General features: G+C 36.9%; 1 protein-coding gene across 3 annotated transcripts; it reads left to right on the forward strand.

Moving 5' to 3' along the window:
* The first annotated feature begins 778 nt into the window (after nt 1-778).
* prrt2 (proline-rich transmembrane protein 2) lies at nt 779-13383 on the forward strand. 3 transcript variants are annotated; one of them, XM_067429414.1, is made up of 5 exons: nt 779-1076; nt 1997-2243; nt 7862-8172; nt 8894-9023; nt 11740-13383. In XM_067429414.1, exons 2-5 carry the CDS (start codon nt 2054-2056, stop codon nt 11754-11756), a joined length of 648 nt encoding a protein of 215 aa, XP_067285515.1. In that variant the 5' UTR covers nt 779-1076; nt 1997-2053; the 3' UTR covers nt 11757-13383. The 3 variants fall into 3 exon arrangements, with proteins under 3 accessions (XP_067285515.1, XP_067285514.1, XP_067285513.1); XM_067429413.1 differs by having other exon boundaries at nt 2001-2282; XM_067429412.1 differs by having other exon boundaries at nt 780-1076; nt 1997-2282.
* Nucleotides 13384-17513: the final 4130 nt, after the last annotated feature.

Raw genomic sequence — 17513 nt, forward strand, 5'->3', positions numbered from 1 at the left:
CATATTACTATGCATATACACACTGTAAGAAAAAACAAATACAGTAACATACCAGAACATAGGGTCACATGTTTTACAGTTCATTAGTTCTTCGAATCAATGTGCTCTTACTGATTTGCACAGTAAATTAGTCGAAGTAAACTTCTTTTTTTACAATAAAAAAGTTTTTAGTATTTTCCGTTTTGTACAAAATAACTTTAACAGTATCCTACAGTTAAGTATATTAAATATATATTTAACAAAGCAATACATTTTAAATTCAAGTGATGTTTTGTGTGTGTGTGTATATATATATATATGTAGTGAGAGGGAGAGAGAGAGGCTCAAAGCAGATGCATTAATAATGCCATGTATTGCTCCTTATATGCATTGTAAGGTCTCGATAATTGTAACCAACGTTATAATACACAATACTTATCTAGCCTATTCATTTAACACACCCTTAGAAATTATGATTATGCAAAAACATGGCAAACAAACAATTTCAGATGCAACTGTATAATGTATTTTAACTTTGTTTGCAGTTATAGAAAGGCATTATAAAATATTATGAACACGTTTTATAATGTAATATTTAAATAATAGGCTTTAAATAAAGTGTTACCACACTTTTTGCAGTGTATTTATTTTTAGGGTTACAGGTTACACTGTTCATGATTATTTGTTTTTTACATTAGTAATTATTTCTAATGAACTGAATAAGCCTGTTCACGGGCACTCTAACATGATTATAAGACTAGGCTAGAGACTATAGCCTAGAGTCATCCACTGGTGTTTTTTCCAGCGCGCGCAGTTCATGCAGCTTGCTCATTTCACGCTCCCGCATCCCCCTTCCGTCCAGTGAGTGTGAGCCTGCAGACCTGAGCGCATCCCTACCGAGACACCGAGCGCTCTGGACAGAAAACCCCACCGCGGAACTTCACGCGCTGTTTTCTTTTAACGTCCAGGACAACGTTTAAATGCTACACCGGAACACCGAACTGTCTTTAGAATCGCCCTCGCGAGTGTTCGTGCAAATGGAATAACCGCGTACGTGCGACTCCAATCGCACACTGGCTTGAATCTCGCGGTCTGAGGTAGGTGTTTACTTACACTATATGTGTAGGTTATGTGTACAAATGAACGTTTGGATGCTTTTTCATTTTATGTAGGGCAAACAGAAAGCAAACTGATTAGAAAACAAAGGGTTTCCCCAACCTGGAGACTGAGGTACCTGTGTTACTGGATGGAGAAGGACAAAGAAGAGCTTTCCTGTGTTTAACACACTGCCCATCGTTATGTATTCGTCTTTATAAACATCAATGCGTATGAACTATGGATTAATTATGTTACCATTCTTGGTTTTTTTTTAAACACTCTCTCTCTCCCTTTCTCTTTATTTCTTTCTCTCTCTCTCTATCCCTCCATATGTCTCCTATTTTCCCCACGGCTTTGTTTATTTGCCCTTATGTTCTCGCGCATACTCTTCTGAGCATCCAGTGATTATTTTCACCATATGTCCTCACAGTATTTTCTGTGAAAATGTTACAATTTTTACAATTCCTTTGTTTAATATATTCATCCATTTTATTGCTGTTATTGAATAATTAAGGATATTCAAATCTTTTGACAGAATGTGCATTAATTCTCCTGCTGTGCGAAACGTTATCTATTGAGGTCAGTTTCGTGACCTACATTTCTAGGTTAAGGGGTTAAAATGAGATAAACTAGCATGCATGTTAATGAACGAACCATGTGATTGATGAAAATTATATTTAAAACAAAGTAGGCAGGGCATTTTTGTGGGAAAAATAGCACTCGGATGCTGGATTCTGAAGGATGTGATCTGAAGTCAGATGATGTGTGTGTGTGTGTGTGTGTGTGTGTGTTGATGACACCATGTGCCGGAGTGTGAGTTTGCATCTCATCATGCTTTTCCGTGCACTCCCAGCCGATGTGCGATGTTAATGAGATTCGTCGCATAAATCTTGTTTCTCACAAATTTTCTTTGGTTTAGACAGACCATCTGAACATCAACCCAACTCTGGCCACCTTTGCAACCTCAGTCGTCTCCATGGAAACAGAGTACCATCAGGCATCATTGGGCTCCCTGGTTTGCACCCAAGATGGGGAGGCGATGAACTGCCAGACCCCGGGCCCCGTTACATTTCAGCCGGGGACCAGCGGAGCGGTTTCGGACTCCTTCCCATGTCTGCGCCCCCTTTCTCTTCCCCAGCAGTCTGATGAGGAGGCACGTTGCTCTGGTGAGGTCATCGTTATGGTCAAGGACAAAACAGAGAGTGGTAATTCATCATTTCATCAATAATATGTCCTTTTGTGAAGGAGGGGGGATAAGAATAATTGATAGGAAAGCATCTGCCTTGCCTACAGGAAGAACACTGTGGGGACTTTCAGGTCCTGCTATGCCAATCACACTACAGTGATTTGCATGCGGCAATCAGTTTAATGACTTTAAAAATGGCATGTAATTAAACAGGCAAACAACAGAGATGAGTGTTTTCAGAGCTCAAAAACTGCAGGTGCAAAAAGACAAGGGAAAGAGAACTAGAAAAACGTTTTAAAAAGACCCTTGATTTCATTTTAGGGACATTTTTCTAACCATATTCTGTCTAAAACATGGCATGTCGTCAGTCAATGTCAAGGGCTTAAATTTAATGTTTCCTATAAAGCCAAATCAGTGTTATAGTTTTATTATAGGCTATTTATAGCATATATTAATATTTTTAATTAGCTATTATTTAATTTTTTGTTTAAGCTTTAGTAATTTTGTTATATGCTTGTAATTTTTATTAGCTTTTAATATTTTTATTTATTATTTTTAAAGGGGCTCATGTAGGCTTTTCATCGCTTTTTTATTTTCCAATGTGTGGAGATCTTGGAATGAAACTTTTGAACAGCTAGGAACATAAAAATAGACCTTCCTCAACCTTCTGTATATGAAAGCCGGTAGACTGATTTTTTATATATATGTGAAGGACTTGGGGTGTTTTTGCCGGCAGAATCAAAGGGATGTGAAGGTTACGTGTGGTGGTTATACTTATACAATGTTCAGGATAATGCCGAAAGAGCCATTCTGTACTTTAATGTCAATGTGTCATGCAAAAAAAGGGATTTATTCAATCTATTGTCTCATCTAGCCAGATCTATAGTCTCAAATATAGCCCTACTTTACATCAAACTATCATAACAGTGTCATTTGTAATTACCTGAACTGTTGACATGATGCCGGTGAATTGCAGATCTGGTGCAAACATTTCCCCATCACTCATCGGAATCTTCCTTAAAGGAACTGTATGTAAGAAATGCATTTGAATTCATCATAAAATGGCCCTGATATGTCACTAGACATTAAGAAATCACGTTAATTTCATATACTTATATCACTGACAACAGTAGTCCGGCCAGGATATTGTCATTTAAAAGTCATTGTTGCAGCCCTCAACTGATGTTGATGTTGACATGTTGTGTTTTGGCCTGAAGCTCCGCCCTCCACCTATCGACCAATCACAAAGTCAGTAGTGTTTCTGTATCTGGGTTGCCAGCTCTGCTCTAGTTACCATAGATACAAACGTTCCTGCTGGATCCTACAGTCAGGTTCCCTTGTGAAAGTGAAACGAACCAAGAAGAAAACGCAACATTGTAACAAATGAATGCCCCTGTTTTCGGTCTATAGTGAAAACGGCCTTAGTTTACATCAGTATAACGCTACAAAACTATTTCCAACTTCTTTTTTCTTTTAAGCAAAGAATGAAAAAAAAATCGCCATCACTATATCAAGACATTGAATCATGCTCAGTCTCTTGTATATTACATGTGCGTGAGTACGAGTAATAACTTGCGGGCTGCAGTTCACTTATCGGCCACCGGTGTCGCTAATAACAAGGTTTCTCTATAGCCCCTTTAATATCGCCATTTAACATTTTAATTTCAGTTTTAGTAAATAGTACTTCAACTTTTTGTCAAATTTATGTCAGTTAATTGTGAAAGCCGGGTTCACACTGTGAACAATTTGGTCGTATGGGACACAAATCCTAAAACTTTACAGCAGAAAAAAGTGTGGTTTTGGTCTATACAGATCATTTTGCCCTTTGTGATAACTCTGAGGGGTGTGATTTTTTTTATTTTTATAACTCATCCGTTTAAATTATATTAAGCCTTAAACTTCTCTATAGTTAGGGGTTAACAGCTTATGACCCAAGACCAGTAGTGAGAAATAAAGACCAAGAGTCAGAAGTGCAATTCATTAAAGAAAAATTTACTTTTTGCAGTTTCAACAGCAGAAGCCAGCTTCATAGGCCGTGCTCCCTCTTTTACCAATCGTACATACAATTGTCCAAACAGTTATACTGTTTTCAAGGTCTATCCACGTCATTACTGTGATGTGGATGGTTCTGATTGGCTCAGAGACAATGCACAGTCATGGTAAATTTCCACTCATGTCAGTTAATCTGATGCACGTCTCCATAGACGTGTCACTTGTCGACGCTTTTACCCCGGAATTAGCCCCGTAGTGACCTTCCAGATCTGGAGCAGGCGCCCATCTTGTAGAATGTCCATTGTAAACCCCCTCAACACTGATCTTTAACACAGAATATTGCACACATAAAAAGATACACAGTCTCTCCAAGGTTGGAGCTGATTAAGCTCCAGTTCTAACTAGAATGTTCCCCGAAACATACTGATAACGTGTGCTTTTTTTCAGTGAGAGGGACAGACATTAGTACAGGCAATACTCATCTTGACTCTTTAGTGTTCCAGTAAAAGGAAATATTAAATGAATAAAATATAATAAATTAAATGAAAGACTAATCCATATCTTGAAGCGGATCGCCAATGTCACGTGATTTCAGCAGTTTGGCAGTTTGACATGCGATCCGAACTGCTGAAATCACGTGACATTGGCGATCCAAATCATTGATCGATTCACTGATTGATGAACAGCTTGAATCTTTATTTGAGGAACACGGAAAAGAAGACAATGCTGAATAAATTCGTAGTTTTTATTATTTTGGGACCAATTCTAATGAACTAACTGATGTCACATATGGACTACTTTGATGATGTTTTTATTCCCTTTCTGGACATGGACATTAAAGTGTGCATAGACTGCATATGCTCTGGGACTAAAATAAAAAATATCTTCAACTGTGTTCTGAAGATGAACGGAGGTCTTACGGGTGTGGAACGACATTAGAGTGAGTCATTAATGGCATTAATTTTATTTTTGGGTGAACTAACCCTTTAAGCAAAATCATAACTGGAAAGAATCATTATAATAATATAGGAAGATAAATATCGATTAGGGCTTTGATAATGAATTTAATAAGGATATATTTCGAAGTGGCAGTGTATTTCAGGAACCCCCTTTCAGTATAATTAAGGGTGTGGCCACTTGAGTGACAGGTGGATTGCCACTATCGTTGCGTTAGGCGGGCGTGGTTTCAGTAACCAGGCACCTCAGCTCCGCCCACGTCCTGCCTCTTTGTCAATTTTCTTTTATCCGGGAGTGACGCGCTGCCAAGCTGGAGGCGGCCGACTCGTCCCACTAAGGCTTTAAAAATGCTCTTCAGAAACCAAAGGATGTTGTCATGGACACTACATCCATTTTTTTATTTACAGTTTATGGCTAAAATCTGTAGTCTTTGGACTTCAGTTTGACGTCCACAGACAGCCGATTAATGTTGTCACAAGATTTGGCGCACAGTCCTGCAGTGTGACTTCTCCTATGAGGACCCGTCAAATTGAGTTGTTTTTCAAAGCAAGCCGTGATCAAAATTAACATTAGATATATCTCTGTTAGACACCATTTCAGTACCGCGTGTAATGCAGCTCACAGCCTGCGTGAATGGGTTGATAATGTAAAACTCCAGACAAGTTTTCATGTGTGCGTCTGTTTTTAACACGTCTTGAATGTCGTACATTCTGACATTGACAGCAGAGATCCCACAATGTGACATGAGGGTCATGTTCATACAGTTCAACAAGCAAAAATTATAAAGGACTATTGTAAATCATACAGTGTTCGCCCGGCTTAAAGCAATGGTTCAAGTTTACACTTTTCATCTATATTTTATTTCTGTCGTTTTTTTAATGAACAAAAAATATTTTTCATACTCAATAACAGCCCTGAACCAGATCAATATCAAGTACAAAAGTAGCTGACTAGGAGTGGTTGTGGTGTTTTCTTCACGTTCAGGGTTTTTAGAGCTGAATAGTTGTTTCTTTTTAAATCGAAAACCACTTAATTAGCTACACATTCACAAATGATTCAACTCTAAGCTAATAGAGATATCCGGCAGCTACAAATCACTAAAAGCCACTGAAACCATAAATAGACAAGCCTAGAATAGAAAAGAATAAATATTACGTAACCAATCAAAAAGAGCAATTACACTACTGGTACTTTCTGTCCCCACATTTTATATCTGGGGCTTTTTTAATCTCATTTGCTCTAAATCTTTGTTATTTTCTGATCCTGGTTATATAAAATAAATAAATGATACTTAATTTCAGGATTTAATAAGCAAATGGCTTTTTTTTCTTTTCTTTTTTTCTTTTTTTAAAGGAAAAATATAAGCTAAAGACAAAATGATTAATTCAGAGCACACTTTCCAGCAGCACTAGTTTGCTGTGCTGCAAATCTGATGATTGTAAATAATGCACAATCTCTTCTGAGTGGCATTTCTTTGTTGACTAAATGCAGAATGACTGAGGCCAAGAGCTGGTGGTGGACAAGCACAACAACGCTCCAGTTTGGATGTTTATTGTGCCTTGGTGATGCTCTCAGGAGTTCGTTCGAGGTTAAGAGCGAGCTGGCAATTTTTTTTATTTCCCTTTTTACAGTCGCTGAGTGTGTCATAAATACTCTTAATTTAATTAAAGTTGTGCATCCGAATTAAAACTGCCAACGGGGCTTCCTGGCAGGAGGGGCTGAAAGGCATGACAGAGATTAGTGAATTAATTGCATTGGTGGCCATTTAATTAAAGTTGTTTTCAAGAGCACGGCATCCTGGGTCTCTATCATCATCACGTTTGGAGGGAAACATGGTGAGATAAACAATAATGATAACGGACAGTTACAAAACAGAAAAGGTCTCTTAGTGATTATTAGAATAAATGTGCACATCATATAACATGATTATCCTACTGATCAAAAGCTTTTTATGATCAATTATTATCAGTGCTCTATAATTATCAATCAATCAATCAATCAATCAATCAATCAATCAATGTGTATTTATAGAGCACATTTAAACACAACCATGGTCGATCAAAGTGCTTTACAAAGTATAAAAGATACTATAAAAGTATCATTAATAATTATCATGTTTAATATTTTTGTGGAATCCACGATACATTTTGTTTCAGGATTCTTAGATGAATAGAAAGAATAGTATTTATTTGAAATATATATATATATTGTAACATTATACATGAATTTACTCTCACTTTTGTTCAAGTTAATGCATCCTTGAATAAAAGTATTATATATTTATTTGTATTTTTAAAAAAAATCTTACTTACCCAAACTGTTGAATGGTAGTATGTTACGGTTTCCACAAAATATTGAGCAGCACATCTGTTTTCAACATTCATAATAATCAGAAACGTTTCTTGAGCATCAAATCAGCATTAGAATGATTTCTGAAGGATCATGTGACACTAAAGACTGGAGTAATGATGATGAAAACTCAGCTTTGATCACAGGAGTAAATTGCAATAGTTATTTTTGTATAGTATATGAGTAATACAGTATATGATTGTAAAATTAAATGACTACCTTTGTCTCACCATAGGATCAAGTAAAAAATGATCAGTTTTATAATTTTTCATCACTTACACCCTCTCTTTCTTTTGGCAGCTGATGGGATTTGTTCTTCCCCGAACAATGTCTTTGCATCCAAACCAGTTCTCTCCTCTCCTCCTCGCCGGCATCATTCTCTTCCTCATTCACACCATCCAAATGTGGGCCGCACCCGGATGGGCAGCCGCTCCAGCTCCATCGCCTACACAGCGTTCTCCCCGCGGCCCTCTATTTCACGCCATTCCAGTATCGCAACCAACCCCCCGATGGACCGCTCCAAACCCAAAGACTACCTCATCCTCGCTGTCATCGCTTGCTTCTGCCCTGTCTGGCCAATCAACATTGTGGGATTTGTTTACTCCATCATGGTATGTAGACCTTGGGCCTTTTGGTTCATTCTGCAGGATGCCTCATACACTACATATTTCATATTTCCAACATTTTTTTAATATTAAAATCTCTAACTTTAAAAAAATAAATTAAAAAAAGTCCCCATTTTATTTATTAGCAAATATAGCATTTTAATAATAATACAATGTTTTATTCTTTCTTAGGTTTCAGTTTTATTACAAAGTAGTTGTGTATCACCCTATTACTAGCATAAGTTTCACCTATTCCATAAATAAATAAATAATGACTGCAAGTCACTATATTTAATGTTTTGTTACATTTGTCAGTTTGGAGAAATTGTAAAACTTGATTTTGTGTGAAAAACAACTGACAACTGGAGAATTATTGAAGTATTATTATTTTTATTGGCTATTTACTGAAATATAATTTTGTAATACTGGAGCACAAAACTTGTAATGTCAATCCAGTTACCATCCACCCTGTTACTCCTCTGGAGGAATAATTATATTTTAATATACTGTGTATTTAGTTTGAATATTGGCATTTAAACACACTATATGTCCAGTTGAAATCTTCATTTGATGCTTTTTCTATATGTTATATTATCAAATGGAGATGCAAAATTGTTCTTTTTTTCAGACTGAATATACCAGACTGAATTTTTCATTGTGTGTTACGGTGTTGAATATGTAAGGTGAGTTTAATGGAACCTCAGATCTCACTGTCATGTTCTTTTAGTCCCGGAACAGTCTGGAGCAGGGTAACATAGATGGAGCGAGACGTTTGGGTCGTGTGGCGAAGCTGCTCTCTGTGGTCTCACTGGTGGGAGGAGCGGTCATCATCGTAGCATGCGCCGTGAATCTGTCAAGTAAGCGGTCTCTAACCTCTTCCCCCATGCCTCATGGGACTCTGTCCACTTCACAGTCACAAATACTCACTCAACGTGAAATATGCTGGATATTTATGCATTCGATCTCAGAATATAACTCTATTCTTAGGCCATCTAAGTAGGTCAAGAAGCAGAGAATCCTTTGTGGCTAGAGATTTTCTTCTTACTGTTCTTTTGAAGTGTTTAAATACTTTAACTTTTTCCCAATGGACACTTGGTTTTTTTTTTGCTCTAATGTTAGGAACATTTCTACAAAGCTGTAGGTGATTAGAAGACATTCACTGTTAGCACAGATCATTTGTAACCACTTGAATAATGAACGATATTAGGTAGATCAGGGCAGGCAGATGAACAGAAGTCAGTTGCAAACACTGATGGTAACCAACAGAATCCAGTCTAATCTCTCACATGTTTAACGTCAATGAAACGGCACTCAGCACACTCTGACGTATTTTAGAGTAAACAAGATATTCAGTTAAAAGTAGGACAGGACTGGATTAAATCCATTGAGAATTGATTGGATTATGAAAAGTGACTGTTACGTATGACATATTACACAATTACACAAGACAAGTGATCATGTGTGTGTGTGAATATATATATATTTTAATAATAGTTTAAAAAATACAGTATATGATTTTAAGTGCTAGCGGTTTGTGTTTATTATTTTATGTTTTATTACAAAGAATTGGTTAAATGTCAACCCTGTTAACATGAGTTTGTATAATAAAATACTATCGTTTAAATATTATTGTTATTAGATATTTACTGAAAAAAAAAAAAAATATATATATATATATATATATATATATATATATATATTTTTTTTTTTTTTTTTTTTCTTTTTTTTTTTTTTTCTTTTTTTTTTGAGGAAAGAGCTATATATATATATATATATATATATATATATATATATATATATATAGCTCTTTCCTCAAAAATATTTTAAACAGCACATCTGTTTTCAACATTGATAATAATAATAAATATTTCTTGAGCAGCAAATTGTCATATTAGAATAATTTCTGAAGGATCATGTGACACTGAATACTGGAGAAATAATGCTGAAAATACAGCTTTGCATCACAGGAATAAATTACATTTTAAAATATATTCAAATAAAATATTTTAAACTGAAATAATGTTTTACTGTATTTTTGATCAAATAAATGCAGCCTTGTTGAGCCTAAGATACTTTATATATATATAATAATATATATATATATATATATATATATTAGGGATGCACCGAATCCAGATTTTTGAGGTTACTAAGGATGGGAGTTGGATTCGGTATTCGGTTTCGGATTCGGCCGAATCTTAACCAGTCGATTCGGTATTCGGCCGAATCCGAAACCGAATACCGAATCCAACTCCCATCCTTAGTCCATTATCACAGTAAACACATTAATGACATAAACAACGTCCACAGCAGTGTATTTTTAATTTAATTTAATTTAAAAAAAGGCAACATTATGCCAGGATGACTGTGCCGTATTGCTGTCTGTAGATTCATTCATGCACAAAAAAAACGGATCACCGCTTCTTTTACGTCCTTACCTAATGACGTCATTTCTATCATACCGGCGGATGAAAATACATTCAAACACATTCATGTGAAGTATTGTAATTAAAACTTAGTATAGTAATAATTATTATTGTAATCAGCGTCATCTTGGATACGTTTTTAAATTCATGTTTTGCAAAAGCATTCAATACAACCATTGTTGTGGAAACACTGATGTTTAACACAGATTAAATAAACTTACATTGACATCACATAAACTTACACAAATCCTTGGTTCACCCGTGCTCTTATATTATCAGCATCAGCTGTCCGAGAGAAACAGCAGCCGTCCCACTCCGAGAGAAACAGTTCTGTTCAAGACGACGCTATCACGCATGCAGTATCTCAGCTCACCGGTTCTCACTGAAAAAAACATGTCTTAGTTCAGTGAACTGTTGGAGTTACAATATATACTTCAATATATTAGTTTATTTCTAGTCAGAGGGACTGTCACTCATGTCAGAAAGTGAGTTACTATAGTAACTTGTGGGATCAGCTCTGATTTGAGACGCGAACCGTTTAGAACGATTCAGTTCGATTTGGTGAACTGGTTCGACATGATCAATAAAAGATCCGTTAAAAAAAAAACGATTCGTTCGCAAACCGGACATCCAGCGGCTATTGTTTAGGGTTCATGCCACCACGAGACAAATCGAACATATAGCTCGACTTGAATTGCCTTCTTGTGACTGAAAGTACTGCCAAACAACACATTTTCTGTTCACAAGTTCCATTTTATCTCTCTCACAGCCTACTGCATTTGAACGGTCCACCTAGTAAACACGTTGCCATAATCAACTGCGGCATCATGTTCGACCAGAAACCGAACCCAGTCAAAAAGCCCAATATTCGGCCGAATCTGAACCCTGGATTTGGTGCATCCCTAAAAAAGTTTGAAGTTTGAAGGTAGCAAATGTTTTTAGTGAAGGAAAAGCTTCAACAAGTGAGCTCCTTTAATGCTCTATAAAAAGCATCCCAGCATGCAATTTATGATGTTCAGAGTGAGCAGAGCTGGAGTCTAGACAAAAAAAAGCTCAAATAGAAGAAATCAGATAATCATAGTGCAATGTACTGTTCTGTGTTGTTTTTATATTACTATTAATAACATGCTTTATCTGTGATTTTCAGTTAATATAAAGTCCTGAGTGCATTGAGCGTGCCATGGAATTGAGCTTCGCATCAGACCACTGACCCGAACGCTACGGCCCATTTGTTTTGCCCCACTGCTGCTGTGACGGCAATCACATCTCGGAGAGCAATCGATTATCGGATGCCTTTGCTCTCTAAAAGAACCCTTGGTAATCTGCACCAACACGCCATCCTTCAAACAGATGGAGCAGGATACTTTCACCTGAGATTAGTTCCTTGGCACTTACTCAAAGGCTGTTGGAGCGCTTCATGGGTAACAGCTCTCGCACCTAAACATGAACACACTCTGTAAAGACTGGCTACGCTGTCCAAGAGGAGAATTGCCGGTAAAGCGAAAGTATTTTTTCCTTCTCAAGAAGCAGAAAACAAGCCAAATCACTACACAGACGCGGGTTTGTCTGATTATTCCCGTCCAGTATCCAATGATAATGACACCAATTGTTCTGAAGGTTTTAATGTGGCTCACTTGTGATGAAGTGGATGTCCTATGGCTGCAGTCGTGATCGCATCGTTACATCAGAGACACACTCGATTCGCTAGTTTATTCTGTTTTCAAAACCTCAAGATCTGTGAGAAGAAAGGCAAGATATCTTAGTAACAAGAGTTATCTTTATTATATAAATGTCATTTTATACTGTAAATGAGAACACTGAGTAAAAAAGTACACCGTTTTAAATCATCGTTACTTCATTTCACATTATCAAATGATCCAACTTTTTTATTTCTCCTCCCGTTTTTTTGTCATTTCACCACGAACCGGTGACTGTTCTTGAACATGACTGGCGTTTAGTCATGCGAAGACAAAATGTAGCTAATGATCGTTTGCAACATCCTCAGCCCTTCTGATGAAGCAATATGCAAGCGCTCACAGGCAAGATTTTCATCACATGGCAAAAATGTTTCTGGAAGTAATAATCTTTATGAAAACGTGTCTGCTGCAAACCTTTGTATTGAACTGTGTTGTTGGTTTATTTACAAACACTGTGTAATCTGAAATATCTGTAGCTAAATGTAGCAAATCACAACCGAATCTTGCAATATTGTATTAACTAGACGTTGTGTTAAAGACCTTTCCTGTAGATCCAACTGGGACATTTGGCTGGTAATACTGATCTGGAAGCGATTACTGTAGGTTTTGAGTTGTATATAAAAAGGAATGTAAAATGATGAGATTTTGACAAGCGGGACGTTGGCTTTGTAACAATGGCGGCCGATGTCATCTCTCTCTGGTTGTGAATGGATGTAGCTTGTGCATTTCACTCGTTTAGATTCAATGGTATTGCATATGCTATACTATAGAATTTGTGATATGTGAATAATTATTTATGGTAGGTTCTGTAGGTTAAATCCATGTATTTCTTTATATCTTTTTTTAAATATATTTTTAATACAGCCTTTTAATTTTCCTAATACCCTTTTGGCACATTGTTTCGGTCTGCCCTGATAGAAAGATAAAGAGCTGAAATGTATGAAATATTTAGCTTTTCAAACATTGTGCACTTATTTTTGCATGCACCCCTTCTTTCTCAGATATTTTGATAGTCTTGTAAGCAGCACTATTTCCCTCGATGTATCCTGTAGGGAATAAAGCATTAAAAAATGTGAAACAGATGTGAATTTTCACCATGGTCTGACTACTGGATTTGTTCTTGTTAGTGTGACTGAGTGAGTCTGAATCTTCTGTTGCCAGGGAGACCATCTGCCTCTCTTCAGGTGTGTGAGAAATGAGAATTACACTGGACATATGAAGACGGCGTGGAGAAAACAGTGTAAAAATGTTATATTGAGTTATATTTAGGTCTGTCGATTTGCTTGTGTGCAGTTACATGGTCACGGAGACGGGAGAGGACACTTTTATTTGATCATTTCTCAAATCATTAACTAGGAAATGCTATGTTTGAAATCCACAAGGAACAAACTACAGACAGACAGAGATAGATAGATAGATAGATAGATAGATAGATAGATAGATAGATAGATAGATAGATAGATAGATAGATAGATAGATAGATAGATAGATAGATAGATAGATAGATAGATAGATAGATAGATAGATAGATAGATAGATAGATAGATAGATAGATAGATAGATAGATAGATAAACAAGAACGAACAGAAGGTCAGGGTAAGAGAGTGAGTGAGTGTGAGAGAGAAATAAAAGATGGCTGCCATTATCCAGTGAAGCGTACACTGAAGGGGTGGAATGAGAAAGTCTCGAGGGAGGAGGAGGAGTAGTCAGCAGCCAGAAGGGAATAGATATTTAATGAGGAACCGCATTCTACCCTTTAAATCTGCCGTGCACGACAATTACAGATATCTAACGCTGAGTGAATGGTGTTCACACTGAACTGGAGGATTAGCGAGCGCAGGAATGAGATCAGTGTGTGAACTGCAGTTTCATTTCATCCACCAAGATGTCGAGATCACAGCTGCATTCGTGCTAAACGCTCCGTGTGTGGACTCCGTCATTCAGTATTTATTGAAGTGGAAATACTGGCAGACTCATGGGGAGGAAAAAGCTTTCTTCAAGCCTTTTCCATCCTCTCTGGCAGAATCCTGGATTAGCTGGATTTTGAAGATGGATGCATTAAGCACTGTGTGGCTGTATTTAAAACTTTAACACTGCTGCAAGAGTGTGAGGATTCCCAATAATGAAACCGTCTTTTAACACCCAAATCTCAAACAAACCCACAACGAATACCCAGAGCAATATGAGGCCCATGTGAGGTGTGTGTGTGTGTGTGTGTGTGTGTGTGTGTGTGTGTGTGTGTGTGTGTGTGTGCGCGCTTGAGTGAATGATAAACAGCTGCATCATCAGCCTGCTGTGTCATTAGTGCAGATTATTGCAGTTGAGTGCAGAAACCCAAACATCATCCCCCGCACAGCAGTAGCACTGACCTTGCCAGAACCAACCAACAGTAAAGAAACAAACTTTACCACTGTCCTCATTAGCCAACATCATCAGATTTAAACAGACATCTGACACTGACCAGGCGTATCTATCAGAGGTGAGAGCTATTTCAACCCCTCATTTAGTTCATTTGAGTACACTGCAAAAAATCACGTGCTTTCAAATAATTATTATTTAGTCACTAGTTCCACAGATTTTTTTACGTTCACTCAATTTCGTTCTAGAAATTGTTACCTGAATTAATACTATTTTTTAATTGGCTCAAACTTGACTTCAACTTTAAAATATATGTTTACTCAACCTGTTTTATAATTAATTCAACTAAAACGGTTTAATTAGGGGTTTCATTTTTAAATTGTTGTGGAACTAGTTATAAAATGTTAATCAAACGCATTAAAGGCACAATATGTAAGATTTACACACACACACACACACACACACACACACACACACACACACACACACACACGTATATAATAGTGCTTATATTTTTCAATTTACTGCAATACATGCATTGACCATGTATGTCTTTATATTAATACATATAAAATATTTAGAAATGACAAAAATAGTATTCCATGTTGTAAGACTGAAAAAACTAGTATATGCCGAAATGTCTGAATGAAGAACAAAGACTCTCTGAGAAAATAAGGAAATTAACATCTGAACTGTCCCTCACACACCACTGGAGACGCAAGTCTCACCTCACTATCAGCTAATCTACATCTTTCCCTATTGACTCCCTCTCCCCCAATTCATTCCCTCTCTCATGCTGAGATCACTGAAAATGCATCCAGAATCTCTATATTACAATGTCAATCCACACGATCGAGTATCATATGTGTTTGATATCGTTTGAAATGTCTCAGTGCGACTGGTACAAATATCTCAACTCCACAGAAGTTAACCAAAAGATAATCAATGTTTTAAGAGTTTAAAGATATCTTATCTTAGTTTGGTGGGTGTGGCTTTCAGCCATTTGGCCTTTGGATCAATACAAGTCTTGATCAATGCAAATTCCCATTGTGCACTCGTATTTACATTTGAAAGAGTTTGTGCATTTGTTTCTGGGTATTTAAGGAAATGTTGCAAAGAGCTCAGGGCTTGACACTTTAAACCGGTCAGCCCGTAATGCTGGATGTCTCAAAATAGCCAGCATTATGTAGTTTTCAGAAGTCAGGTATACATTTCATTCTTTACTTCAGACTATTTGATGTTATATATGGATTACCTTTGAATTGACTATGTAATTGGCTTTATACATTTACCTGACTGTTAAATAAATTGTTACACTTTGATGGATTCTGACTTGCTCTGGAATTATTCAGGTTGGGTATAATTTCAACAATGGGTTAAACGGAATAATTAAATGTGTACTTAAACTATTAAAAATGAATGACCAAATAACCAATTGGCATTCTAACCCAAATTCTAAATTATCATTAAATGGAGTCAGATAACGAGGAATTGGAAATAAAATCCCCTTTTCCCCGCTGAAAAGACGAACGCGCAGCGACCTTCACCCGCCGATCGTTAGCCTCCATTGGGACGATTTGGGCGGCCTTACAAAATGGTGACCAGCCTCCGTGATGTTGCAACTCTCTTACGACCAACGTCTTTTCAGCGAAGTATTCGATTTTAAAATCAACAAGAGGTTTGCACTTCTCTTTCTTCAGCTGTTCTGGTAAGTAAAATTCTTTTTGCCTTTTTCTTAGAAATGTTTAGGGGAAAACAGACGCATCCCATATAGACACATGAATAGAATGGGTCGGAATACCCAATGTTAGACCGGAACCGCAATCCGGTGGGGTTTAAGAATTTAGATACAATCACATATCAGGGACATGATAGCGACAGCGCAGATGAGGAATTAAAACTCGTGTTATGGATTTTAAAATATCTTCTTGTCGGCATAGACCTACGCAACAACTAAACCTAATTGGAAAAACATCTTCCAAATTATTTTCTGGGACTCGATGAAAAGTTGTAAATTAGAGTGTTTTTAAAATCAGCTAAATGCTTTCTCCATTGTTTTATTAGTTGCAACAAACTAGGAACGCACGGTGAGAACGAGCAAACAATAGAATGAGAATTCTAAGTATGTAAACAACTGGAATACATTTGTGATTTGATAAATAGCAAAGTTGATATTTGTTTATGAAAAGCAAAGTAGGAAAACAGGCTGATGCATATGTAACATGTAAAGTTAGGAAAACTTTTTGTTTGATCGGCTACAAATATTATTGCTACACAGCAAAATTACTCGTGACTGCAAATGATTAAGAGGTGGTAAGATTAAAATCTAAGACTGATATACAAAATGATAATGATGTTGTTACTGTATTTTTGTTAAGAAACGCATGTTAATGTTCCGAGTGGCTCAGCGAGCCCACGGGGCGTACCACGCCCACTCGGAGAACAGATTTTCTCTCCATGTTCAATCGGAGCGTTTAGCCCAATAAGTAACAAACTGAATCTATCACATTTTGTGAATACAGTTAAAATTACCATTGTGCCGCCATGCAGATTAGTCTTTAAATAGACTAAATCAAGCAAATAGGCATTTGTAATCTCAAAAGATGAATGTGCTTGCATCAGCCTGAACCACAGTCTTTTTCATATTCAAATGTATTGACGCGATGCAATCTGAAACTTCAGAATTCAAACAGAGATTTGGTGATGCACTCAGCATGTTCGTTCTGTGTTAACAACAGAGTCGCCCATTGGCTTTAAGCCTGACCATTGTTATGCACACGGTGAACATGATGGTGCAGATGATTGCCTTTTGAAGAGAAGAACAGAAATGAGCTGTTCCACAGACTCTTCAGGAACCAGAAATAAT

The sequence above is a fragment of the Pseudorasbora parva genome, chromosome 21 (genome assembly GCF_024679245.1).
Source record: "Pseudorasbora parva isolate DD20220531a chromosome 21, ASM2467924v1, whole genome shotgun sequence".
Lineage (NCBI taxonomy): Eukaryota > Metazoa > Chordata > Actinopteri > Cypriniformes > Gobionidae > Pseudorasbora > Pseudorasbora parva.